Genomic DNA, 26,774 nt, shown 5'->3' on the forward strand with positions numbered 1-26,774 from the left:
GTGGGTTCAGAATGTAATATCAGAACTACGAGTAAATCCAGCTAATAAATATAAAAGCGCAGGGAATTAGTTGATGCTTCCAATAGACGAAAAAGATGTAGCCGTAAAAAAAAAACAATACCAATGAGAACAAGAACCAACATGGTGGGATGACCAATTATTGAAACATGATGCTTGTATTACTGTATGCATATTCAAGCTTAACGAGAGCAAGCAACACCATAATGAATCCATTCCATACTAATAGGCAAAGATTTGTTATCAATTGGGTGTAATTGAATAATGGTGCAAGTTTAAAAGCTTAGTTCTAATATACATATTGTAAAAATACATGTCTTCCATTCAACAATATGACAAAGAGTCACGTTCTCCTTAAAACAATGAACCACTGGCCAGGTGCCCTCAGTAGGAGAGTAAACCCGTACTGTTATTTGTTCAGATTAGAGATGTAAGCACCATATACATTGGATTAGCTCAAAAAAAGGTTTATGGTGGCATCTCCCATTTTCTCAACAAACTACAGGTGAGTGCATTGATGGGTGCGGTCTATAAATGAGACTATGTTACAGATATACAGCAAATAATTCAGAGACGACAATGTGTGAAATAAGAAAAAGAGAACAGACTGGTTAGCAAACTGTAATTTACCCATTTCCTTACATTCCTACCAAAAGTTAAGATTGATGAGCAGTGTTACTACGAACATATTTCTTGAATCAAAACATCAGCCTTTGTTCTCCAATTTAAGAATTCGATCTTAATGGGAACCAACTTGCTTGGCTCCACCAAGTCACACTTAAATTAAAATAAATATAGCACTGTACAAAACTGGAATGCAGAGGCACAAAAAAACAAAAATAATTAAAAAAAATAAATTCAAACAAAATCCCTAAATTACAAAACTACCATTTTAATAACTTACTTTTAGGCACCAATGTTGGGTGGGTGTCTCTCAAAAGTAGATTAACAAGTGATTATTTCCAGCAGGGATTGTTTTTAAAACAAATGCATATGTTCCAAAAAGGACACAAAGGATGCCACAGGCCGCTGCCCCCCACCAGCAGTCATTGCACACGGCACTGATGGGCTTCTGACACCAAAGAGTGGATTTAAAGGGAAGCATTCAAGAATCTGTGAAAGAAGGCTTCTCCAAAAGAGAATGCTGAATAGCTGCTTTATCGCTCTGAACATAAGAAAAAGGTTCAGCGCTTCTACAGTTCAAGACTACTTTCGGTGTCAGTTTGCTGCAGTAAATTGAAACTCAACCAACCACGCAACACACTGCACCTACTAAAACTTTGAAGTGCATTAGAATATGTTTTAGCACTAAATTTAGTAATTAACGCTTTTTAATCTGCTTTTTAGAATAGTTTTTGGTACAGTACATAAGCCCAACAAGATGTTGGGCTGGTTTAGGGCCTTTCAAAACAACATGTCTCCACTCGAACAAGGGTGCTCTTTAAATAGGAGTTCATTCTGGATAAAACAAGGAAATATATCTGAATGCTGGAGTCCTGTACTGTAGTAAAAATCTCTCAGTCACAGACTGATTAAAGGATGAATACTGTGCAGCAGTCGAATAGCAGTTGGCGTCCCATATGTGCACAGACCACTCTTAGCTCACGTTCACTTGGATTCCTCAATTGTCCCTTTGCTAAGGTCTGTCATTTTGGTATATTTTACTTTCTTCTGGTCCAGCTCATTTTGCGCCCAAAGAAGCAATTTCAGAAGCTTGGCCAGCTTGGGAGTGGACTCGCGGTTTTCGTAATCCAGCACAGCTTGGTTGACTTCACTCCAGACCTGCAAGTAAACAAAATGATATCTTGAATAGAATGATCAATGGTCTGTTCCCTTTTGAAGCACTGAAGACACTACACTATTCATTTATCACCTTTGTGCCTCTGCTGGCTAAGCTTAATTCACCAATTGCTGCATATTAAACGCAGAAGCAAGTTAATGGTCAAGGAACAGTACGGCAGAACATTTATTGGCACATCTGTGCATATTGAGTCAATTTGCAAATATTATGTTAATTTCTTCACAGGTCGCAGTAAATTGATCTTTTTGTGCTCAACTTATGACTAAGGTGATCCGCAGGAATTCACTGCACAAGTAATCGCTAAAAGATTGCCTGCCAGGTCCTGCACTCTACTTCCCCTTCTTCCTAGAGATTGGTAAAAAGTGCACTTTTAGAGCAGTGGGTTACTTTAGATATCGTGGGTGGAAGGTGCATGTTACAGTGTTCTTTTTTTATAGCAAACACGTGCTGCTGCAGTTAAACCACGATGCTGGTGCTCAGAAAATAGTAAACGGAGGCAACAGGAAAAGCAGGAGACTAAGGCTCAGAAACTGCAGCGGTGGATGGGACAAGTTGGTGACTAAGTGGGGCTGGGGAATCACTCCCATTTGATAGAGCTATGAACAAAGCAAGAAAAACCATTTGTGTTGCAATACATTTGGCCAATGAACAGTGAAAAATGCTATACAACTAATAACTAGGAGTTCAGAAATAAATTAATTTCCAGTAACAGCGAACCTGAAGAGAATTTGACATCCCACCAAATGTCATCAACAAAGCACACATACTGCGGCATGGTGCCAAGGACAGCAGCAGCCTTTTTGAAAATTCAAAACTTAAAGATTGAATATCGTTCAAGGTATTTAAACTTTATATGTGAGAGATATAAAATAGCAAACTATGACATCTAAGTACTCTGATCTCGCCTCAACAACGATTCAAAGACTGAGCACATCTAGTACAGGGGTCGAGTTACCCTACACATGGGTAGACCACAGGTTTTAGAATTCTAAAGCCATGTAACAAGCTTCCAGTCTCCCTCACATTACGTGAATGAAAATTGCACAGTGGATTTCATGCACGCAATGTTGATGTAAATAAGACTGGCATTATTTGCACAATTTAAACACGCCGCTTAATTGCAGATTACTGTACAGCCCTTACAGAGTGTGTCCACGTTATTTACAAATAACTTGCATCTCACTTGCTTTAAAGTCCAGTCACACCTGTTTTTTCTCCAAAAATAAAAAATAATATTCCAAACACACAGCTAGAAAAAAAGATGTTCCCACTTGGGAATGGATCACAAATCGCAGGTCCAGCAGGTCGGTGGGGAAAGTGAGCAACGTCTTTGGGGATGGGGTGGCAACAGGGAGTGGTTTCCCCAGGTGCCAATATGCAGCAGGAGAGTGCTAGAGTGAATGACGAAAATAAATATTTTGATATAAGAAATGTAATTTGGGTCAGCACTAACAGAACATTCTCCTCCTCTTCTGCTCTCAATCGAATTACATAACAAAAGACAAGGTTACATTTAAAAGAGTTTTTTTATTAATATGTTCTAAGAAAAAGTGATTTCCATAAATAAGCAAGATCAATGCGTGATCCCTTTCTAGCAAGCGGATATTCGCAGAACATAATCTAAGGCATATCAGAAATCGGGAGTTATGCATAGATTACTGTGAACTTGTGCTGAGTGCCAGTCCGTTTTATTATAGGATTTAATAAAACCAGACACTACCAAGTATGCATTGAGAAAACATTGGCCGATTTTAAGAGGTGGGCATGATCTGAAACATGTGGTAGGTGATCAGTCTAATTAACATTTTCGAAAGCTCCATATTTATTATAGACATTTTATCACCAAGTAAGCTGTGACAACCAATAGTAGAAGGATTGGTTTACCAATTTGTTATCAAGAAATTATTATAAATTATTATAAACATAACGTATGTAAAATGTGCTATTTGGCAAATCACCATTGTTAGCTACTAAAATACAAAATAATGGCAAATTAGACAGTATATGCCATTTGATGTCACTGTCGTTTGATATACATTCGGTTCACTACATTCGACAATTTGTCCCTTAAAGATCAGCAAGTCAAACATTTAAGAACCAAAATAAGAGTTATCCTTTAGCAGTATATTGTGCTATGCTCCATGTCATGATCCTTCATTAGAAACATTTTGGAAAAACATTGTTAGGTAAGATTGGTCAACCCCCGAACTTTTTGATTTTACTGGTGGATTATTTTTCCTTATACCTCTGAGTGGGCACCTTTTTCCACACTCACAGAATATTTTACTCTTTTTATGGGTGTCATTTTTAAGGTTCTCTGTAGTGTCTTTTAAAGGTTATCCTCTGACCTTTTTGGCAATAACTGCCTACTGTTGTTGGGTTTCCCTGGGGGTTCCCCTTTTAACTTTCTCTGGCTAACCTTAAGCCTACTACAGTTCCCAAGGGTAGAAAGGATCTTGGATCCATTTTTACATTTTATTTGGTGAAACCAGCACACCCCACCTTATGTTGAGCGCTGGGGAGATGCAATATCTCTTTCAGGGACAAGCTTACCTTTAATGGCGGGTGGCCGCTATACCTTTTACTAATTCGGTGCACCTTTACCAAAATGGCCCTGGTCTTGTTTTTTGCCAGGTTAGTGTTCCTTGTCCTTTCTTGTTCCTAACCCTGACATCCAGGGCGGAAAATTCCTGTGTGTGATTTTTAATCATCGGCGGTAGTCCTATGGACTCCCCGCCCAGGCTACAGAGTGTCTGAAGGCAGGCAGCGAGGGAGGAGTCCAAACCTCCACAACCCTTTGAACTGGAATCTCGCACTCAAGCTGGAAGACAAACTGGAAGGCTGGCTGGCTGGCTGGCTGGCCTGAAACGATTGATACACCCCACACCGTTTTTGGCTGAAATACTCCTGTTGCAAAATCTGTGTTGGCTTGGGTACTTACCTTACATCTCTTGTGATTCCTGTGTAATTTTGGGGTGCTTACTATGATTTGGAGGCTTCTCGTCCAGCTCACCAAGGCCCACTGCTGAAATACTCCTAGGGCGTCTTCTGCGAAGCCCCAGGACCCTCAGCCAACTCTAAAAATACGCACCTGTTTCAACAGTCTTCCTTAAGAACTCCGACTTTTGCTACTTAAGAACCTATTCTGACACTGCATGTTGGACACTAGACCCTAGTGACCCCCTTCTGCCACTGAGAACACTCATGCTCCAAGAATAGAGGGGAAGACTTTCAAAGGATTGGGTCTTTTGCCTAGAAAAGAGAATAAGTGTTTAAAAGTTACTTCCTTGTAAAAGAGTTGGTTGGTAACAGAGTGAACAGTTACAAAGGTTATTAGTTACCTTAGGAATGTTCTGTCATTCTGAAATTTAGATATATGGTTATTTTACTCACCTGTGATTTGGTTGTGCCTCTTCACCAAAAGGAATGCTGTTGGCCTCACTTAACTATTTTTTTTCAAACTCTAAGTTTCCCAACTGGGTCTTGCTACCCCCCCCCCCGACTTGCTGTTAGCCTGTCCAGAATAAGTATCAATTAGGTTTTACCTACCTAGAATAACTGAGTCATTCATATGGTGCAACACTAGGTTTTGCTTTCCCTGGTCTGTTTTAGACAGACAAAGGTTACGTTTAAACCTGCCTTGAAGTTGCTCATAGCTCCTGTAAAAAATGTATAGGTTTTACTTACCTTGAGTATAACGGTTATCCTAAAAATGAATTGCTTCTGAACTGAAAAGCAACTGTAATTGAATATTACAACCCAAGTTGCAACTCCTATAATAACTTATGCTGAATCAGATTTATACTGTTCCTAGAACCTGTGTTTCACTAGCTTGAAAAGTATATTGTCCAGTTGATATTACCATGTGATTTCTTACTGAATGTCACGGTACAACTGATAGGGACTACTACCCTCTTATTTCTAAAAGTAACTAGGTTTCGACTTCCCTAGAACTCCCGTTAGGTGTTCCAAATTAGGTTATACTCTTTGGTCAGTGTACCTTCAAGCATAGTGTTGTGTTTTTATAATTGTGGTTATATATAATGTGATAGTACTTATTTACCCCAACATTTATCTGGGCCTATTTGTAAAAATAAATGGTTTATTTAAATACAATACATAGTGTTTCAGTGTTTCTTTGGCCCATTTGCACAACAATTTCATTTGTATTGATTCTACAGCCCTCTCTCCCTTAATAAGCCTGGGTGCTTTGTCTACGCTACCCTGAACTCAGGTGTTACAGCCTTGTACTACAAGAGGAGTCTTGTACTGCCTCAGTTGCATGGTTTTGCTAAGCCCTTAGTTTGACTTCAGAACAACTGTCCTAACACACATGTTGCAATACATGCTGGGGGTGGAGGGAATAGAAAATTGAGATTGATAGTTTCCATAGGACCCATGTAGCCACAGTTCACACAAGGAATTCTGTCTCTTGAAATAAGGTTAGGATATATTTCCTGGATTAATATTCTGTTTTGGGTATCATTACAAGTAAAGGGAAAGATATAAAATGCCAACTTGGGCAGGAGTTTTCATGAATATATTTTGAACAGGTAAAATAAGTAAACGGGCAAATAAAGTATTGTCTGCATCAAAATGCAAGTAAACCCATTTCAAAAAGCTGCCACTGAACTGTGGTTGTGCCATAACCACACATGAAACAGCAAGCAAGTAAATGGTTTCTAAAGGTCATGCACAGCTTAACTTTACATTATTTGAACAAAGATCTAGCATTTCATTGACAAGATATTTACTGTCAAGAAATACAAAGCAAATATGTAAATTCTGTTAACAAAGTGTTAACTCATTCCCATAAAGTACCTAGTTAGACTGCTTCCCAATTGGTCTAGCCTAGACAAAACGGTTGATTAACCTGGTCTTCCAAGACAATTCTAGTAATGCCATTCGAAAAGTATATACAGTAAGCATAATGCCAGAAAAGTAAGCATTAGTCAGAACCACCATGAATCAAAAAGTGAAATAGAAGGGAGTAGGAAAAAAGGTATGGTGGAGGGAAACAAACTAAAAGTTACATTCAGTTCAATAATTCCATTACTTTATTTTTTACATTTTTTGAAAAATCTCACTCAAATTCTTATTAAATCATTAATGAGGTGAGCATATATCCTTTCTAATGGTGTTGATCTTGACTTGTATTAACATATGTGAATCTAGAAGGTAAAGATGTTTTATTACTGGACTAATATATATATTTTTTTTCTTTACTGTGCATTAGGCTATTAAACCTTAATCATAGTTACAAATTTAAATTAAAAAACAAGTTAGCTTCATTTCACATTTGAATGTTAAACGTTATTCATATATAAACATTTCCTCCATCTTAAATTAAAACGGACTAAACATTCACAGGACTCATTAAGAAAATCCAGAACAAAAATAAAAGTTGAGGTAACCAAAAGATCATCAACAAAACTCCCAACAAATTGCTCATTTACTATTATTTAGTTCTTTGTAGTTTGAAATAAACTTGAATGCCTCTAGCCAGATAAGGTGAGCTGCTGCTGTGATAACAATTGATGTAGCACAATATATAATACTCCGAAATTGGTCGGTTTCGATACACATTTTGTATATCCCTTTGTGTAATGGGTTTTTAGTGCCGAACAAGCAGTTAATATGTGGCGACCTGTTTAGATGCCATTCCCACAAAGGCAACATGACATGTTATGTAGGGGAAATTTTTGTCCAAGCCCCAATGTAGTGCAAAGGAAGGAAGGAGATTTAAAACACATGATAAAGTGTCTTATTGCAAAAGAGCAGGATTTAATATGATACATTTGAGGTGCATTTAAATAAAAACTTTGATGAATTGGTTTAATCTCCTTCTGGCTGACAGTCTATCGATGTTGCCGACTGTCATGACCTCAATTCTTTCCTTCAATATTTCTATGTTGAAGGCTTCAAGGTCCTTTCCTTAAGGTACGTCCAATGTGGCTAAGAAGGAAAGGGCAGTAGGCTCTAGGTCATGGAAAAACATTGTTTTCATCAATAGGAGGTTGCTTACCAATTAATCTCAGCAGTTTGAGTCAGGAAAAGTAAGGTTGTCTTTAGGTTTAGCCAAGTTATTTATAAATACCATATTGAGAGGGAAGTCCAAATTCCATTCTCAGTGCCACCACTGGAACGAGTTTGGAAGATTTACTAAGGAACAACGCATCTTTCCTGCTATTTTGCTCAGTCATGAAATGTATATATAATACAGGGCAGAGAGCCCATACATTAGGCTAGGAATAATACTGACAGTTGATTGTCGAGAGCCCTTCGAGGTGGTTTCCCACTCTGCTGGCAAAACAATGCTTCAACACCAACAATTTATTCCAGATGTGAAAAATTAAATCCCTATAGTATTGTGTGGTGTGTTGCATCGGGAAAACCAAGAATTAACTACTGCAAGCTTAATATTGTTTAGGTTTCAAACAAAGGAGGGATTTCTAGGAAGGCTGTTTCCTATACACATGATTTGGGTTTTAGCGATACTTATGACCATGTGATTTTTCATTGTGTAAATTGTCAAAGCATCTATGGAACGTTGTAGTCCCATGGGAGTCAGGGCAAGTAAGATGGTAGTGTGTGCGTAAGCTCGCCATGACACTGACTCTCCATTGATTTTGGGGTGGGGGGGGGCAACGTTTTGGACAACCTTTAATGGACGTTTGGCAGACATGCCAGAAACCTTAAACAAGGGTGTGTTCTCGCACCCCGACTGTTTAAGGCCTCAGTTGGTGCTGAAGTCATCAGTAAGATACGATAAGGCATTTATAAACACACCTATATACAAGTGTTTCAAGGCACAACAAGGCAAGGGAGGGGAAACAAGACAGACAACGATCCTAGTAGGCCAAGTGACATTGAGATTGCGCAAGTGCAGGGAGGAGGGGAAGTGGAGGGGGCAGTGCAGTACATAGGATAACAGTGCAATAAATAAGACAATAAAAGGGCGGTCAGTTGATTGCAAGGGTAAGTGCAGACAACAGGGGTCAAGTGCTAGTAAGTTCTCAGTCTTAGCTCAGACGTACCGTCACTGACGTATTAGTGTACAAGATTTTAATAAAGTATGTTATTTATAACACGCTTAATACCCAGAGGTTTGTAAGCGCGGACCCAGGGATCAAACCCATGTTGCTCCGTGTCGTCTTGATTCCAAGGCAAGCACGTTGCCCTTGAGCTATCCTCCCAAGACTAGAGCAGTAGAGAAGATGTGGATCAATTTCCAAATTCTCTAGTTTGCACCTGGCAAGTAAGCAATAGACTAAATCAAAAGCCTTGCTGTTATCAATGTAGCAGCAATACAGGTTTTGATTAGAGCGGCACACAGCCTCGGCCATCAAATAATTGATGGCCCTTATGTTGTGTAACTTGCAGTGCACCTTTCTAAACCTGGTCTGGAAAGGTTTTGATCATTTTTCTTGGACCATTTGACGAGTCTGCTCAGCAAGATGGTTGAGAATATTTTTAGGCTAGAGTCGAGCATCGCGAGTAGGTGATAAATTGCAGGGTCCATTTGGTCTCCTTTTCTAAAAACCAGTATCAGAATGGATTTATGCCAACTATTTTTTTATCTTGCTGCTACCCTGTAGGCCACAAAAAATAAGCCCAGTAGTATTTTTGCCCAAAACGGGATTTGATTTAATAATATTAGAAATACCGTCTGATCCAGGGGTTCGCAAAGTCTTGAGTTTTCTTATGATTAAAAACTATCTTCCAGCTCACCGCCAGTTATAATGAGCCGGTTTTTGAAGAAATAGTTTGACTTTCTATCCCCTGTAGAGTTATCAAAATAGAGTTCAGCAATACAAGAGCCCCAGAGAGTTTCTGGCACCGGATTTAAATTCCAGAGTAGTAGTGATTTTAAAATCTCTGTAGCGGGACCAGTACTTTCTACTTTCTCATTAGACTTTAGCAAACCAAACAGCACCCACCAGTTGGCGCAGCTTAATAAATTATGTTGACGCAACCAATTTTTATAGCGAGTTGCAAGAATGGTATTTTGTGCTCCCAACCAACCACCCCCCCCCCCCCACTCCCCTGGCAAAAGTGAAAAATGCCCTCCCACCATAGCTCTATCCTTCGGATAAGCTAACTTTATGATGTATCAAGGTACCGAAGGGAGCCAATTGGTCTTTACGAGGTTTGCCAAATGAATTAGATTTAAATTGAAACCATGATTAAGAACATAGAATTATGTCCCAATCATGCTGCGCCAACCAAGGTCCAAGTGGTGAGTTTAGTTTAGTTTATTCATTTGTATTGCGCACCAGACCCGAGGGTATGAGGGCGCATGAGCAGCAAGGTGATTCAAAGCTTGGTTACAGGATGCTTATACTTTACATTACATAATTATACTTTACATTACATAGTTACAGTGTGACGATGAAGGAACATGTGTACAGTTTGGCAGGAGAGAATGCAGTAGATGTATTTAAAGAATTACAAATATATACAAGTTTAGTATTACAAATTTACAGATTCTCTTAAAGCATGCAACGCGGAGAGCAGCCGTGTGGTGTTAGAGGTGTTAGTGGTTCGTGTTCTTTAACCAATGGATGTAGTTGCGTCTAAAAAGTGAGTAAGGTTGGGGAGTTCTGAGCGATGGTGGTAGGGAGTTCCAGAGTTGAAGTGCTTTCACCTGGAAGCTGTTGCCACCCATTTTAGTGCGTTTAAACCTGGGGACGGTGAGCAGATTAGCATTGGAGGTTCTGGTGGGTCTGATGGGGCTGTGTTTGCATATTCTGTCTGCCAGATAGCGTGGGGCAGCATTATTCAGGCATTTGTGGGTGAGCGATGCTACTTTAAGCAGGATTTTGTCTGCTGTGCTGAGCCAGTTATGGGATTTCCTGATATTGGAAATGTGTTCCCTCCTGGGAATATTGAGTGCTGCCCTAAGGGCGTTGTTTTGTAGCGTCTGAATTTTGTTGGTGATTTGTTTGGTGGCTCCTATGTAGAGGGCGTTACAATAGTCCAGTTTGGATAATACCAATGCTCTGGCTAGTGTAGTGCAGCTTTGGGTGGAGAGGAAGGGTTTGGCTGCTCTTATGAGCTTACATGTGTAGGCCGTAGAGGATGCCATCGAGCTAACCTGTTTGTGGAAGGTTAGGGAGGAGTCAAGGTATATTCCTAGGATTTTTACTTCTTTCGAAACCTTGATTAGTTTCCCATCTATGATGAAGTTGGCATAATTGTGGTCGAGTTTGGTTAGGTTGGACGTAGAACCAAGGATGATGAGTTCAGTTTTGTCATCATTCAGGCATAGACTGTGCGAAGCCATCCATGCCTGGATGATGATACACCCTGTTCACCAAGGCCAAATCCTGGTTGTAATCTCCCGTCAACGGGATGAGGATCTGTGTATCATCGGCGTAGTTAGTGTAGGTGATACCCAGGCCATCTAGATCATCAAACAGGGGCTCTGTGAACACGTTGTACAGAGTGGGGGAGACGCACGAGCCCTGTGGGACTCCACATGTAATGGGGATGGGTTCGGCGGCGGCAGAGGAGGAGAAGACTCGCATGGATCTGTTGTTGAGGAATGACTCAATCCAACTGATGGCTTCTTGTGAAAAGTGGGCAGCTGAGTCTAAATGATTACATAGGATTTTATAGTCAACAAGGTCAAACGCTGCAGAGAGGTCTAGCAGGAGTAGTAATGCAGTTTTCCCGTTATCTCTAAGGACGTCTATTTGGGCTTTCAGATCTATCAGGGCTGTTTCAGTTCCATGTTGGGGTCTGAAGCCGGATTGTCTTATTCCTAGAAGGTGGTTTGTTTCAAGATACTTTTGAATTTGTTGGTATGCTGTCTTGTCTAGTATCTTGAGCAGGAATGGGACGGTGGTAATCGGTCTGTAGTTGGTTGGGATGGACGGGTCAAGGGAGGGTTTTTTGAGGAGAGGGAGGACCCAGGACTCTTTAAGGTTACTGGGGACTGTTCTTGAGGAAAAAGAGGCATTGATGAGTCTGGTGATGAATGGCGAGCGGTCTCGTGCCGCGTCTTTAATGATTTGTGGGGGGAGGAGGTCACCTTTGCAGTTGGAGGGTTTATAAGGCCAAGAATTATTTTTTCTACTTCGAGGGAAGAGACTTTGGAAAAGCTGAAGCGAGCAGTGTTAGGTGTGTGGTGTGAGGGTGGAGGGCTTGAGTGGGCGTTGATGGGGTTGGTAAGAGTGGTGAGGGAGTCTTTCTTATTTTTAATTTTTGTTTGAAGGCCAGTGACTTTGTTGTTTAGTGCATTTTGGACACTGGTGCACCATTGTTTGTTTTTAACGCAAGTATCTGGGATTGTTACCGGGGTTTCCAATTCTTTCAGGATAGTAAATAATTCTCTGGAGCTGGAGTTGGATTGGGAGATTCTCTGGTTATAGGATTCTTGTTTGGCCGCTGTAATTTCTTTTTTATAGTTGGCCGTTATTTTGTTAAGCAATAGTTTGTTGTGGTCAGTCGGAGATTGTCTCCAGACTTGTTCCAGTTTACTCTTTTCCAATCTAAGGGTTTTAAGATGGCTGGAGAACCATTGGTTGAGGTGCTTTTTTGGTTTGGATTTTCTAAGTTTCAATGGTGCAATGGCATCTAAGGCTATGCGCATGGTGTTGTTATAGCCTTCTACGAGGTCATAGGGATTAGAGTCTTGGAGTTGGCTTAGTGTAGGAAGAATGAGTGGGATCAGTTTTTCTACGGTAATATTTTTTTTTGCTTCTTGTGTGGATGGCTGGGGCTAGTGCCATGTTGGTTGTAGGGCTTGAGGCCTCAAGTGAGAAGGAGAGGAGGTGGTGGTCGGTCCAAGATTGGGGAGTGTTGTTAGTGATCGATACGGCACAGTTATAGTCTGCTATCCAATCAAGGGTTCTCCCTTTGTTATGGGTGGGGCTGGTTACTTTTTGTGTGAAGCCTAGTTCAGACAGGGTGTTACTGATGAGAGTGGCTTGATTGTCTTTGGGGTCTTTGTAGCCTAAATTGAAGTCTCCTAAGAGAAGGCATTGTGAGGAGTTTTTTAGGTTGTCGGTAAGGATGGCATTGAGGTCTTCCACGAAAGATCCCGGGGGTCCGGGCGGTCTGTATAGTAAGTGAATGGATATTGTTTGGGAGTTAGCGATGGGTAGTTTGGCTGTAAGTGATTCACATGATGGGAGGTGTGTGGCGGAGTTGAGTCTGATGTTAAGGTGGGTCTTGGCAATGATGGCCAAACCACCGCCTTTAGCTTCAGTTCTGTCCGCTCGGATGATGGTGTAGTCAGTGGGGATGGCTAGCGAAAGGGCTGGGCCTGCGGCTGCATGAAGCCAGGACTCTGTTATGGCTAGGAAGTCTAGATATTCAGCTAAAATGTGATCAGAGATGTCCGTGGCATGGGCAATCATGGAGCGTGCGTTGATGAGGGCACCTTTTATAGGTAGGGTTTTGGCTTTGGCAGGGGTGGGGGTGGTAGCTGTGCTGAGCGCTCTATTGTTGGTTGTAGTGGAGTTGACGGGTTTAGGTTCGGGTTTTTTTAGCGTAAGGTTAGCGCAGGAGCTAATGGATGTTCGGTGTGTGAGTATGGATTGTGTGGAGTCCCTGGCTCTAGGCTCGTGTATTTTGGGAAGTCTGGATCGTAATCTGGTCAGCCTGTCCGAAAGGCATGGGGGAGCGAGTAGGGTAAGCATGATTGTGGTGCTGGGCTCTGTGAGGGTGGGTGATGCGGTGCCTAGGCTGGTCAAGTTAAGGGGTGAGCTGGGCAGGCATGCGGAATTGGTGATGTGGAGAATGGTTCTCAGTAGTATAGAGTAAAGGCCCGGGAGGAACATTGTGTGAGGGGGGTAAGGTGCAGTGTGTGTCCTGTCTAGGGTCGAAATCTAGCAGTGGACAGTGCGGCCTGCTTGGAGTAGCCGAATACTACCTAATCCATGTAGTGCAAGGTTGCAGATTGGCATCTGACTCAGGTACAGGTAAGCAAAGTGGTCATAGTAAGCGTTTGTCAATTAGCACAGCATTAGGTTTAGAATTGCGCCAGTGTACCAATTATCATCTTGGATCAGAGTAGCATGTATTCAGAATAGCGCCTGGAATGGGAATAGCACCTAGGTTCAGAGTAACACTTAGTTCAAGATAACACCTAGAATCAGAATAACCCCTAACTTCAGAATAGCACTTAGAGCAGATTAAGCACAACATTGAGTTTAGTGGCTATAAAAGTATGTTGAGCGGGGACACATTGGGCTGCAGGTCAACAGATCTAGAGGCAATTGGTGAGCAGATCAGCAGAACAGAGCAGATGGTCACAGTGCGGTTAAAAATGGCAACTAGAATTGCATAGGGTAGCCGAGCAGCAGTGAGGCACAGTGCAGTTATATGTTACAGGGATGCCTAGCGACACAATAGTCTAAATACGACTGAGCACCTATGTACTGGAAATGGCAGCAACTTTGGGCACAGATACAGCATGCAATAAGGCCTGAGTGCACGAGAGTGGCAATCAGTAGCTTGTGGTAACAAAGCCTTTTCCAGAGTCTAGGCAGTTCAATTTAAAAGCGAAGTGGCATTTACCGTTGAGGTTGGTCTGGAATCCGGCAGGGGGTCCGGGTGAACGGCGAGGAAGGCTGAGGACAGGTGAAGACAGGTATTGGCCTTATTATCCTGGGCCTTGCTGGGAGTGGGCCGGCTTCGCCTACCGGCTGGCGATAGGCTGCTTGATTCTGTCTAGGTTATGAAATTACCCCCAAAGAGCCGTGTTTAAATTGGATCCCGGAGTGCAAGGTTTATCATCCAGGCTAACAAAGGATGGTCACTTATGTTGTTAGGTAAAAATTTCACCAAAGCACAACGGCCAGCCATGCCAGTATCTGTAATGACATAGTCAATAAGTCACTTAAAATGGCCTTTTATCCATGTATGATTAATGGAATTTATTTCCATAGGGACGACCAATCCATAAATGGCTAGAAATGTTTTCCAATACCGGTCAGAATTTCACAGTATCCATCAATGTTAACGTTCTTGGTGAACCACGTTTCCTGGAGCATAAAAAGGTCAGAGGCCAAAATCAGAGTGACCCAAAGGATGAGCAAGACAATTGAAATCACGAGTATTCCAGGCAATCCAAGTCATGGTGGAATTGTGAGCTGGATATCAATTGCCATTTGCGTTTACCATTTCAGAGATCCATTGTCGAGTCTCCCAGATAGCCTCTATATTCTTTCATATGCAAGAATGAGATGAAATCAATGCAGCATGTTCAGGCACGTCATCAGAAGGTAGACTAGCTGTCTGGACAACGTCCACTGTTGATTTAGTCCAGCCCATGGACATTGCTTTTTCAGTAACTGACATGGTTAGCTGAAATCCCATCTGTTCCAGGGAAGCGGCACGTTAACAATGTCACCATCAATAAGGAGGTGAATTCTAAAATGGCCCAGTTGGAAACCGTTTATCCCAGGGAGCTCAATATGTTCAGTGTCAACTGTGCTGATCACTATCAGTTGATTAATTTTTGCAAATAGCTCCAGTAGGTGGGTAAGATTTAAAAATGGTCTTGTAGTAAGTAGGATGAAGTTCCTTCATCTTAACCGATTTCCGTTTTGCGCATCAATGTCGGACGCAGTCATGTTTGCTGTACAAAAGGCTGAACATTTGCATTCTGCAGGAGTATAAGTTGCAGCTGGGGTGCAGGATGATAAGTGGTTGCTGCAGCTTGGTTCAACTGATGGGTGTAATTGGAATGCTGCAGATTCGCCATCTTTGATGGGCCAATCAATTGACTTGGTGTATCTAACAAAGCAGACCCTAGTTTGCAAATGGGACAGCGCTGAAGCAGGTGGGTGCAGCAATCGGTTCAGATGACCTTGCAACTGAACTGGTCTAGTTAAACCATCCGTTAATGTGTGCGTTACCAATGTTTTTGGTATCGAATGGCAAACTTAGTTGTCGCATAAGCGCTCTGTCGCTGATACACCATCCAAATCTGCTGCGTTTTGTTTTTTTATTGGCCTTTTTCCTTTTGTCAGAATTCCTTCGGATATTAGTTCGAAGGTCTGATGGCTGTTTGTCGGCTCTCGTAGGCAATCTGTGCCTCGGGCAAGGGAGACTAAATAAATATTTCTTCATAGTGCCATTCTGGGAGCGGATCAGGCTGTGAATCGACTACAGAGATTTCACTCACTCTGTGCTGGTTCACTTCAGAAGGTGGCATTTCTTTAGCCTTTCTGTTAGTGTGGTCAGAAGTCTGAAGAAAGGAAACTTAAGTTTGATCCACTAGTGCAATGTAATTGGATGAAGTGTCATTAGCATCTCCGGTGCTAACTAATTCAATAGGAGCATAATGAGCAAGAATAACGTCAGCTACCTTTGCAAGAATGTTAGTCCTGTTTGTTCTTTCGCCACCCTGAACATAAAGCAAATAGGGCTTCAACCTTGGATGCTACTTCATTTAATGCAGGAATGAAAGTAGGATCCTTGGGCAGAGATGTTGGCGGAGTGAAACAGCATCCTCAATATCACTTTCCGAATCAGAGGAAAACGATGATTCAGAAGAAACCAATATACTTGGGTATGGATTGGCTGAAAGATTTGTCCCAATTAAGTTCTCCCGGAAATCACTGTTAAGACAGTTTTTCTGAAGTCCAACTAAGGGCTTAGTAAAACCATTCAACTGAGACAGTACAAGACTCCACTCTTAGTGCAAGGCTGTACCACCCGTGTATATGGTAGCATAGACAGAGCAGCCAGGCTTATTTTAGGAAGGGAGAGAGGGCTGTAGGAATGTACACTGAACCTGTACTGCACCAGGGAGTCATTAGAAACACAACCAGAACTATAATATACAAATAAAGTATTATTATGAATACAAGTAGGCCAAGTTAAATCTTGGGGTAAGTACTGGTCATAGAGTAAAACATTTATATAAAAAAAAAAAAAAAAAAAAAAATCACACCACAATGCTTGAAGGTACACATACCAAAGCACAAAACCTTCAGAATACCGAACAGTAATTCGGAGGAAGTCAAACCTCTTTCATACACATTCAGTATAGGTCACACCTATTCTTGGGGAGTTAAGCCGTAAGTTACTTTCAGATTACTTTCTGTAATACAAGGGTAGTAGACCTTCAATTATGCAGTGCCCGTCAACTAATAAATCACATAGTAAACCAACCCAGTTATCAGGACTCTTTTCTGAATAGTGCAACACAGATTCAAGGGACCGTTTAAACCTATAAGTACTTTGAGGATAACAGTTATTCTAGGTGAGGAAGACCTTTTTGGTGCAATGTGCAATTAGTTTTTCAGATCAATGGACCACAGATTGAGGTAAGCAATAACTAACTTATTTTAGGATGGCACACCGCTAACTCAAAATACGTAAAATCTATAAATCTTTTTAAAGGAGCAACTGTAAGGTATAAACCCGAGACCGTTTGGAATCTATATAAAAACAGACCAGAAAAGCAAAATTCGGTTGGTGAACTTACACACTAATATTCAGAAAGAAAAAGTTAAGTGAAGCCAACAGCATTACTTCTGGGAAGAGTCACAACCGCATTCACAGGTGAGTAATTAACCTTACATCTGCTGTTAGAAACTGTTTTGCCATTCTAAGGAAAGTAAGACTTAACATATACTTTTCAGAATGGCAGAACATTTCCAAGGCAAGTAAAATAACATTACATCAACTTTTACAAGTGGCAGAACACTTTCAAGATAAGTAATAACTTTAACTGTTCACTCTCAAGAGTTACAGTTACCAGATAACTCTTTCACAAGTACTTTTAAAACAGGTTATACTTTTCCAGACAGAATCCTTTACTTATGCAATAGAATAGGGAAGGACTGAGTGAGGTCATTCAGGGGTAGAAGAGGGACCCTAGTGATCTAGAAGCCAGTTGTGGGCCAGGTGAAATAGGCTTCTGGTGCAGGCAAAAGTCAAGCGTTCCTGTGGAAGACTGTTCAGCAAGTAAGTAGTTCACTTTAAAGTTATGGTCCAGAGACTTGAGAAGACACCCTAGAGGATTCCAGCAGTGGGCCTGGGTGAACTGGAGGAGAAGACTCCCAATCACAAGAACACCCCAAGCCTGTACAGAAATCACAAAGGCTTAAGGTAAGTAAATACCCCAGCCAACACAGTACCTTAGCATAGAAGAAGAGTTTCAGCAAGAAGACTTCAAAATCTGCAGCCAAAAACCTGGCCATTGAATTCCTTATGAAGACAGAAAGCAGGACACAGGAAGTTTTTTTTCACAGGGATCACGGGGAAGGCACTAGGCAAGAGTATCGTCACATGGTTCACTAAGAATAAGAATAGATTGTAACAGGGGAGACTTAAGGAAGTCTGCAACCCGTTTTTTTTTGGCTGCAGATTCTGGTCATGAAGACACTAGAAGGGCTTCTGCAGAAGGGATCAAGAGGAAAGGCTACAGGCAAGAGTTTACCCGCGGCTGGATGCGATTCTGGTGCCCTTGTCAGGAGCCAGAAGACTGAATATCGCCGATCAGATTCTCATCATTTGCAAGGTCCAGCATTCTCGTGAGGACTTTTCGGACTCTATTCACGTCTAGGTCCAGCAGAATGCCCACGAAGTTTCAGCAAGATTCAAATTCGGAAGACCATGCACCGCACAATGGCTCGAGGCATTGGGGTATTGCAGCCCTGCAAGGTCACAGCATAATGTGGAATGGCTCAAACTGCAAGTCTTCAGGGATTCCAAGATTGCTGCCCATCACTGAGGACACAGCTAGTGGAGCGCCATCACTCACAATCTCATCCCGGTGCAGAAGAGCCCAGATGCACTAATCAATGTTATAAATTCACATGGAGCACCATGGCTGGGTCTGGAGCCCGCTGGGGAGGATACCATCTCACACGCACCAAGGAAACAAGCCTGCTGTGGACTAACTCTTAGCGGAGTGGAAAGCCTGTAGAGCCGCGCGGCCCAGGGGGTTGCAGTTCATGGCTCCACATTGAAACTGTTGCCCCAAGAACACTAGCACCCTGGAACTGCGGATCGCAAATGGCCAACTCCCAACAGGCAGGGCAGCACCCCCACACCCCTTTCCTGGAGACCCAGACCAGGGCCCAGGGGACCCGCACCGGAGATCCAGCGGAATGCAATCCGGCAATCAGGCAAGTGCAGCCCGGGGGATTGTGCTGGTGCCCGGGACGCATGAGCAGGTAAAGGAGAATATCTGTTTTCCCCTGGAGCCTCCATTGGGGGGCTGGGTGTGCACATCCACCAGAGGCAGCACACAGGCCAGCGTGGGGGCCGGGGGAAGGTGACAGGGAATCCAGACTGGAGACAGACCCGTGCGTGGTCCAGAAGGCGCGGGGTGCCAGTCGCGGTGGGAAAGGAGGTGGCAGCATGCAGGAACACCAGGCCATACAAACCCGAGGAGAGCATCCCGGGAGGCTGCAGAGTGAATATTCAGCTGCAGCTTCTCCCATATGCCAGCCCCAGACCCCTCAACCATCACCCCAGACCCTGAATCCTGCCGGCACATCAGGTGACTCCAACCCAGGAAGGATTTATCACCATCAAATCATACTACTCAGTGTGGAACCCAGGCACCATTTGCAACACTACAGCACCGGGCCCACGGAGGCAGCGCAGCAGGATTACAGTCCCATAAGGGACATTGGGGACTGCCTGGCAAAGATCACAGTCAATACAAGGCCCCAAAGGGAGGCAAACAGCACGGAAGACTACGCAACACACCACCCCCAAAGAAAACCCAATCCGGAGTTGCTGGCTTGGGTCCGAGGGGGCACATCCAAACACGTAGAGCTCACACTACCTCCCTGAGTCCAGAGCAAACAGAGTTCCAGAACAAATGTTCAACCTCTCAAGTGAAATTTAACACATTCACCACAGAAACTATCTGAAATAAGGAAATATGTTGCATCTCTGCATCTCTCCAGGAAAGAACTCACACTAATGAAAAGGCACTACAAGACCTGGCCCTTGACAGCACGAAATCGGACAAGTTTTTGCAACACCTGGCCAAGACAACAATATTGAACTGCAATGCGAGGACCTTATGAATAGGTCAAGGAGATCCAATATCTGTATCAGAAACCTCCCAGAAACCGTTAAAGAAGCAGACTTGAAAGCAGTAGTGACCAGCATCTTCAGAGACCTCCTAAATGCGGAAGGCGAGTTGGATATTCCAGTCGATAGGATCCACATAGCATTGCCAAAATGCAAAGACCCAGGTGCACGCCCTTGTGACATCCTGACAATCTACCCACAAAACAAGCAGATGCCAAGAGCAGCCAGAAGTGTGTTGTAATGTGTCTTGCTAGCTGAGGGGATGACATCACTGTACATGGAATGTAGTGAGGTCAGTGTGAGTGGAGTGTTGGTGTGTTGTGATCTGAAGGGGGTTCTATGCTTGGCAGTTGGAGGTATGCTGACTTGGATAGGACATGCCAATGTTTTGTTCCTGGCAATTGAACTACAATAAACCTACTTAATAACTTACCTGCTGGTTCGGGTGTTCATCAGCTTCCACGTTATTACAAAGTGGAGCATCGATCACATAACAGTAAAGAAACTGAACGGGCTCCATGTGCAAAGGGACATTCTAAAGCTACGGGATCACCTAGATGATAACATAGATGGACCATCCCCATTTGGCCTTCTGTTCAGCTGGGAGGGGCAAACACAGGGTGACGACAAAGGCAGAAGGGGCTCGGATAGACCGGGACGACCACGCAGAACCAAACACGACCCAGCAGTACATCTCACGGGCACCCCGACCTTGGGAATGGACAGATTGAATGTAGCCGTAGGAAAAACTTGAAAGGCTTTTCGAGCCGCGTAGTCCTGAATACCGAGAGGACAGGGGTCCCATCTGAAAAGGATCCATGCAGCAGAAGCACATAACATATTGTTGAGCTGGGAACTTTACTCAAGTCAAGCTAAACTACGGCAGAGCTCATCTTGGAATCCAGAGGACCTTAGTTGGAGTTTTAATGATACCCTGTCCAACTACAACCACAGATTCCTCAGAAGGAACTGCAACGGTGGTCTACACCAGGGGGAGGGGAGAAGGGGAAATGTTACTTTTGTTGGGGAAAGAAAGTGGGGGAGGGCTGAGTTTAGGTTGTTAGGGGAACACAGGGTGGTGAACAACATAGTACATGGGGGAACGGTCAAAGCATTTACAATTGGGCACGGACAATCAAGTCATTCCTAAGACGGAGTCCCAAACAAGGGTTGTACCTTCAGATGTTTACCACATATTAGGGGCCTAAACACCCCGGGCAAGAGGAGGAAACTAGAACGCCTCTTCATGTCATGATCTGATTGACCTACAAGAAACACATTAGGCTCCAAGACCAATACAGGTTGAAAATCAGACAATACCCAAAAATCACACAAGCAAACGCCAAGGGGAAACCGGCGGGGCGAATCCTTGGATTTAAAGCAGGCACCCAGGTAACAAGCTCATATACAAAAGCCGACAGAGGGTCGTTATCTTCTTCTAGCCATACAACTAGGCAGGAAGACCTTGACAGTGGCTGCAATTTATGCCCCAAACACTGGACAAGAGGGGGTTCCTGAAATCAGTTGTCACGGATATGATATGATCATTTATTTATATCACGCTCGTACACAAGTGTTTCAGAGCGCGACAAGGCAAGGGAGGGGAACAGGGGAAAACAAAACGATCTTACTAGGCCCAGTGACACTGAGAACGCGCAAGTGCATGGAAGGGGGAGAGTGGAAAGTGCGGAGCAGAGAAGAACATATAAATAATAAATAGTAGAGGCAATAAACAGTGGTAGTGCAGTCAGTGCTTTGTTTAAGGCAGCAGACTGGGTAAGTGTCAAGAAACATGCAAAAGAGCTCAATTACCCCACTTTTAGTCCACCTTGCACTTGGGTCAGGGACAAAAGGAGAGAAGATCGTGATAGATTATCTGTTTTATCTATCTAGGAATCACATAGAACAAACATTTTCCAAAGAGTAGGCAGAGTAAAAACACATTTTTTAATCAAAGAAATAATAACACAAAGAACTATATGTGATGGCTGCTTTCCGCAAGACACCTCATAAACTTGAAGCAAATTGAAAAACTCAAAGGTTAAAAAGTCCAGCAAAAACACATTTTCTACTAGTGGTGTCTAGAGTTAGTATAGTTAGTATAGTGACATTTGTAACAGATCACCTTGGCAAACTATTTCAAAACATTTTTGGTTCTTTTACAAATTTTTCGGGGGGGGGGAGAATGCTCTACCTATACAGCATAAAATTCTAATGCTGCGGAGAAAAGACACATTAGTTGTAGTGTCTATGGGATGTCTACATATGTTTCGGCACACAGATTACATCAACACCATCCCTGGTGTTCTGCTGTTTTAGTTGTGGCCCTCTTCAAGACTGTATGTTGTTTTTCAGTTGACAAAAAGTTCAAAAAACAAATCCCAGGTGTTTCACACTTTTTTCGTGTTGTAAAAAATGGAGAAGCGGAATTTGTGTTAATGCTTGGTCTACAACGAAAGGACACGATAAAAACTCTTTTGGTAAATGTTTGTGTGAGTTGGGCTTTTTTATTTCCCATTTCTCAACTTTTCACTGACCTTTATATGCTCTTGTGGTTGGACTAAAGGTTGGTTTCTATAGCGGGAAAAGTGGAAGATCACTTCTTTTTCATGAATTACTTTGTGCAGCAAAATTATTTCTGTTCGGCTTTCGCGGTCAATGTGCGATTTTGTCAACCAGGAGGCACTTGTGAATTTTTTTTTCTTTCAAGCCAAAGATTTTTTCTCCGGACCTTGTGTCTTTGGTGATTTATTGTTAGCGTTGACGCTAGGTGCCAGGAGCCTTCAGACTTGATTCGGACACTGTCTTTCAGTTTAATGCCGTTTTATTTCTGTCTCGCCCACCAGCCTGTGAGGACAAAAGGTGGGGAGGAGTTTAGGAGGGCTCTTCTTAAGTTACTCATAGGCTTTCCATAATTTAAAAGAAAAGACATCCAGATGTTTCTGTGCCTTAGTTCATCCCGCTTTTCACATCTTGGATATTGAAAATAACGGGGATGGTTTATCTTATAAGTGATAGCGGTGGGTTCAGAAGTCTCTCGGTTTGCAACAGCTCCTCTTGGTCTGCGCACGGAAGCCAATTCGTCTTTTGCTGTACCGTGGGAGGATTGTTGTTCTCTTCCGTGTTTGCGTGTCACGTCACTGTACGTGTGCATGTCTGGTCCGCGTTTTTCTTTGGTCCAGACGGCCATCTTGGAAAGGTGTAAATTCATTCGGAGGGCTGGCAACTCCGGCTGAGATTCCTTTCCTTGCAAAATATTTGACTGAGCTTATCCCGAAGTTCATTTATTCTGCATGATTGCACATTTTATTTGAAATTAATTACTTGTTGCAAATGGCGTCATGCTGCCATTGGTTTGTGATGGTTTCCTATTTTGGAGCACCTTCATACTCCTGATGGACTGGAGAAGATTATGGATTGTATGTGGCACGTTATACATTAATGAAGTCCTTCCTGTACCCAATCTCATTGTGGAAGAACCATGGAGTCATGGACTAGTGGTCCGAGAGTTCAAGACGCAATGACAGTGATTGGGTGCGTTAGATCCCTGTTCCATTTTGGATGGTGTTTCACAAGTAAGTTTTTAGAAAAAAAATGCCCCATTCCACCACTGAATTCAGACCATTTTTTAACTGTATCCAAATCAAAAATCCATTTCTGTTCGCATTTGCGTAGCGCCAGATCTCGATATCCTCCTCTTTTTGAAATTTTGACTGTTTGGATGATAAACCAAAACATTTCGCATTTTGTGTTTGAGGAGAAGGTAGTGGGCGACCAAAGGTTTATTTGGCGTTTGGTTTCTGATGTTTGTTCAGTGTTCTCCTATGCGTACTTTTATATGTCTTAGTTTTGCCAATATAAAAGAGTTGGCAGGGACACTGGATCGCATATACTACCCATTGGGTGCTACAGTTTGTGAATGATTCGAGTTGCCAGTTTCTTCCTTTCAAGTTAATATTTTTCATATTTTTTTGTTAGTGAACAACAAAAAAAAAAAAACAGTTGTCGCACTTAAAGTGTCCCATTACAGGTGGTAGATCCCAGAGTGTTCTTTGTGTATCAACTTTCGTTGTTGCCTGAGGATACATGTGGACAAGATTGTCTCGCAAGTTCTTTTGTCTTCTGAAGGCAAATCTCGGGGGTGCTGGGTCGAATCTTCTGTTTTTATTATAATATGCCAGTTTTTTAGGAAGAGTTTACGTAAGTGATGGCTTATAGGGCTAAAGGTTGTAACACGTCATCTTTTCCAATGCTGTTTTGTTCAGTGGATTAAGGCATGTTTCTCGGTTTCTATTTTTTGCTCTTTTGTATGCCACGTTGATTTGTTTTTCAGGGTAGCCTCTTTGTTCAAGGCGTTTTTTTAAGTTGTTTCCCGTGCGTTTTATAATCGTCCAAGGTGGTACAGTTACGACGAACTCTTAGGAATTGGCCAATGGGAAGTTTGGCTTTCAGACCTGCTGGGTGGTAGCTTTTGTACTCCAGTAAAGTGTTTTTATCCTTTTTTTTCCTGAACAGATTTGTCCTTAGGGAACCGTCTGCTTGTGTTCTAATTTCCAAGTCTAGAAAAGGGATGGTTTTTGTGTCATATGACATGGTGAACATGATATGCGTGTTGCGATGATTTAGCCATTCCTGAAATTCCAAAAGGAGAGTAACTGGGCCTCTCCATATTAGAAAGCAGTCGTCAAAGTAGCTGTGCCAAGCAATAATGTTTGTTTTGAAAGGGTTCTTGATGTGGTATATAGAGTTTGTCTCCACAAAATCCATATACAAGTTGGCGATGACTGGGTAAGTCTGATAAGTGCAGAAAAAAAGAAGAAAATGGGGGTGTGGGGAACTGTATGGGTACAGATACAGTCCACCAGTGCAAGGGGTGGCCAGGAGGCAGTGCATGAGGGTGGCAGGGTGAACAGGTTCCTGGGCCCATGGCACAGAGGGTGGCCAGGTGCACAGTGCCAAGAGCAGTTCAGCAGGGGTGCGGGAGAGCGGAAGCAAAGAAGGTGGTCTTGAGGAGCTTCCGGAACAAGAGATGGTTCTCCTCAAGTTTTAGAGTGGCAGGGAGGCTGTTCCAGAGGGAGGCCCCAGCCAAAGACAGATCTACCCCCAGTTTGTTTCTTTGAAAAACGACTGACCCTGAGGGAGTTAGAAGTAGATGAGCGAAGAGCTCAAGAGGGGAGGTATTACGCAGGGATAGCTGAAGGTATTTTGGACCCAGGCCCCAGAACGCCTAGTGGACAATGCAGAGGGTTTTGAATGTAATCCTTGCGTCCACTGGGAGCCAGTGGAGAGATTTCAGAGCTGGAGAGATACGATCCCAGAAAGAGGCTGTTACAATAGTCCAGCCAAGAGAGAACCAGAGCTTGGGAGGCAGTGAGCTTCTGGGGGAAGGAGAGGAAAGGCAGAGTACCTCTGAGGAGGGGCAGTAGGTAATTTGACTTTTTAGAGTCTTCAGATGTGGGCGGAGAAGGAAAGTGTGAAGTCAAAAATGACCCCAAGGTTCTTAGCCTCGCAGGTGGGGGTAGGAGGCTGGCCAGAGAGTGAGGGGAAAGGATGGTGAAGGTGTGCCGATAAGGATCTCCGTCTTGCTGGCATTCAGAAAAGTCATTAGCGGCACACCAATCTTGAATGGCAGTTAGGCAATCAGATGAGAGAGAGAGGGGGAGAGGAGGTGGCCGAGGGAAGCCTGAAAATGAGTTGAGTATCATCAGCATAGCACTGGAGGTTTGAGCAGAAAATGGCAATGCAGCAGGCGAGAGTTGCCAGGTATTGGTTGAAAAGCCAGGGCGAGAGGTTAGACCCCTGGGGAATACCACAGGTAGAGAGGAAGATAGATGATAGGAAGGACCCAAGTAGGACCTGGGAGGGTCGATCAGAGAGGAAAGAGGCCAGCCAGGCCAGTGCCTGATCAGTGATACCCAGGTTATCACGGAGACGGTTGAGCAGGATGGTATGGTTGACCATGTCAAAGGCAGAACAGAGAATGGGATGAGGACAGAGGGAATGTTAGAGTCAAGGTTGGAGAGCAGATCTTCACGGATGTTCAGAAGAGCAGTTTACGTACTTCTGGCAGCTCTGAAGCCAGGCTGATGGTCATGCAGATAGCCAACAGAATCGGAATGAAGGTTAAGCTGAGAGATGGCCAGCTTTTCCAGGAGTTTGCCCAGAAAGGGAGTAATGGAAATAGGGCAATAGTTTTCTGGACAGGAGGGATCAGCTGTAGGTTTCTTGAGAAGAGGATGCACAAGGGAGTGCTTCAGAGCGGAGGGGAAGGATCCTGAGGCAAAGGAGTGGTTGGAAAAATCAACAAGGGCCGGAGCAAGGGTGTCAATGTGATCCTTGATGGTTTTAGAGGAACAGGGATGAACCTGTTTTGATGTGGCCTTCATAGATCTGACTTGTCTAGTGACCTCATCAGGGGAGAAAAGAGGAAAGGACGAGAAGGAGGGTGGGGGGAGTGGTAGAAAGAGGGTCAGCAAGCTCAGACAGAGGGAATAGGAGGTGGAGGGGAGGAGAGGGTGAACAGGATGTCCTGGGTTTTTGAGTTAAAGTGAGGGGCCAGGGCATTGCAGAGAGCTTGGGAGGCAAGAGGAGAGGTGGAGACTGCAGCTGGGTTGGCAAGCTCCTTGCCGATTTTCAAGAGTTTGACCAAGTTGTTAGATGCTGCAGAGACAACACAGGCTTGAATGTGGACTCTCTTCTTGGTGCGGACAGAGTCGGTATTGCCTTTGGAGTAGGCGACAGGCCAGTTTATCAAAGGCTGAACACGAAGCCCTCCATTTCCTCTCAGCCACCCTACACATGCGTTTAAGTGTGGCTATGTCTGAGTCATACCAGGAATTGCACTTGGCTTTGGACTTCAAGCAGACCCTCATGACAGGGACAAGAGCATCAAGAGTATCAGAAATAGAAGAGTAAAGAAGGGACAGGGCTGTGTCTG

The 26,774-nt window shown here is 43.2% G+C and overlaps 1 protein-coding gene across 2 annotated transcripts in view; it reads right to left on the reverse strand.

Moving 5' to 3' along the window:
* Window positions 1–626: 626 nt before the first annotated feature.
* Window positions 627–26,774, reverse strand: part of GID8 (GID complex subunit 8 homolog) — a 306,973-nt gene continuing 280,825 nt past the window's right edge. For both annotated transcript variants that reach the window (XM_069650760.1, XM_069650759.1), the window contains exon 5: window positions 627–1,800. In XM_069650760.1, coding sequence (XP_069506861.1) covers window positions 1,627–1,800 — 174 coding nt within the window. In that variant the 3' untranslated portion in view covers window positions 627–1,626. The remainder of the gene's footprint in view (window positions 1,801–26,774) is intronic.

This window comes from Ambystoma mexicanum, chromosome 3p (assembly GCF_040938575.1).
Source record: "Ambystoma mexicanum isolate Mex_15411 chromosome 3p, UKY_AmexF1_1, whole genome shotgun sequence".
NCBI classification, from domain to species: domain Eukaryota; kingdom Metazoa; phylum Chordata; class Amphibia; order Caudata; family Ambystomatidae; genus Ambystoma; species Ambystoma mexicanum.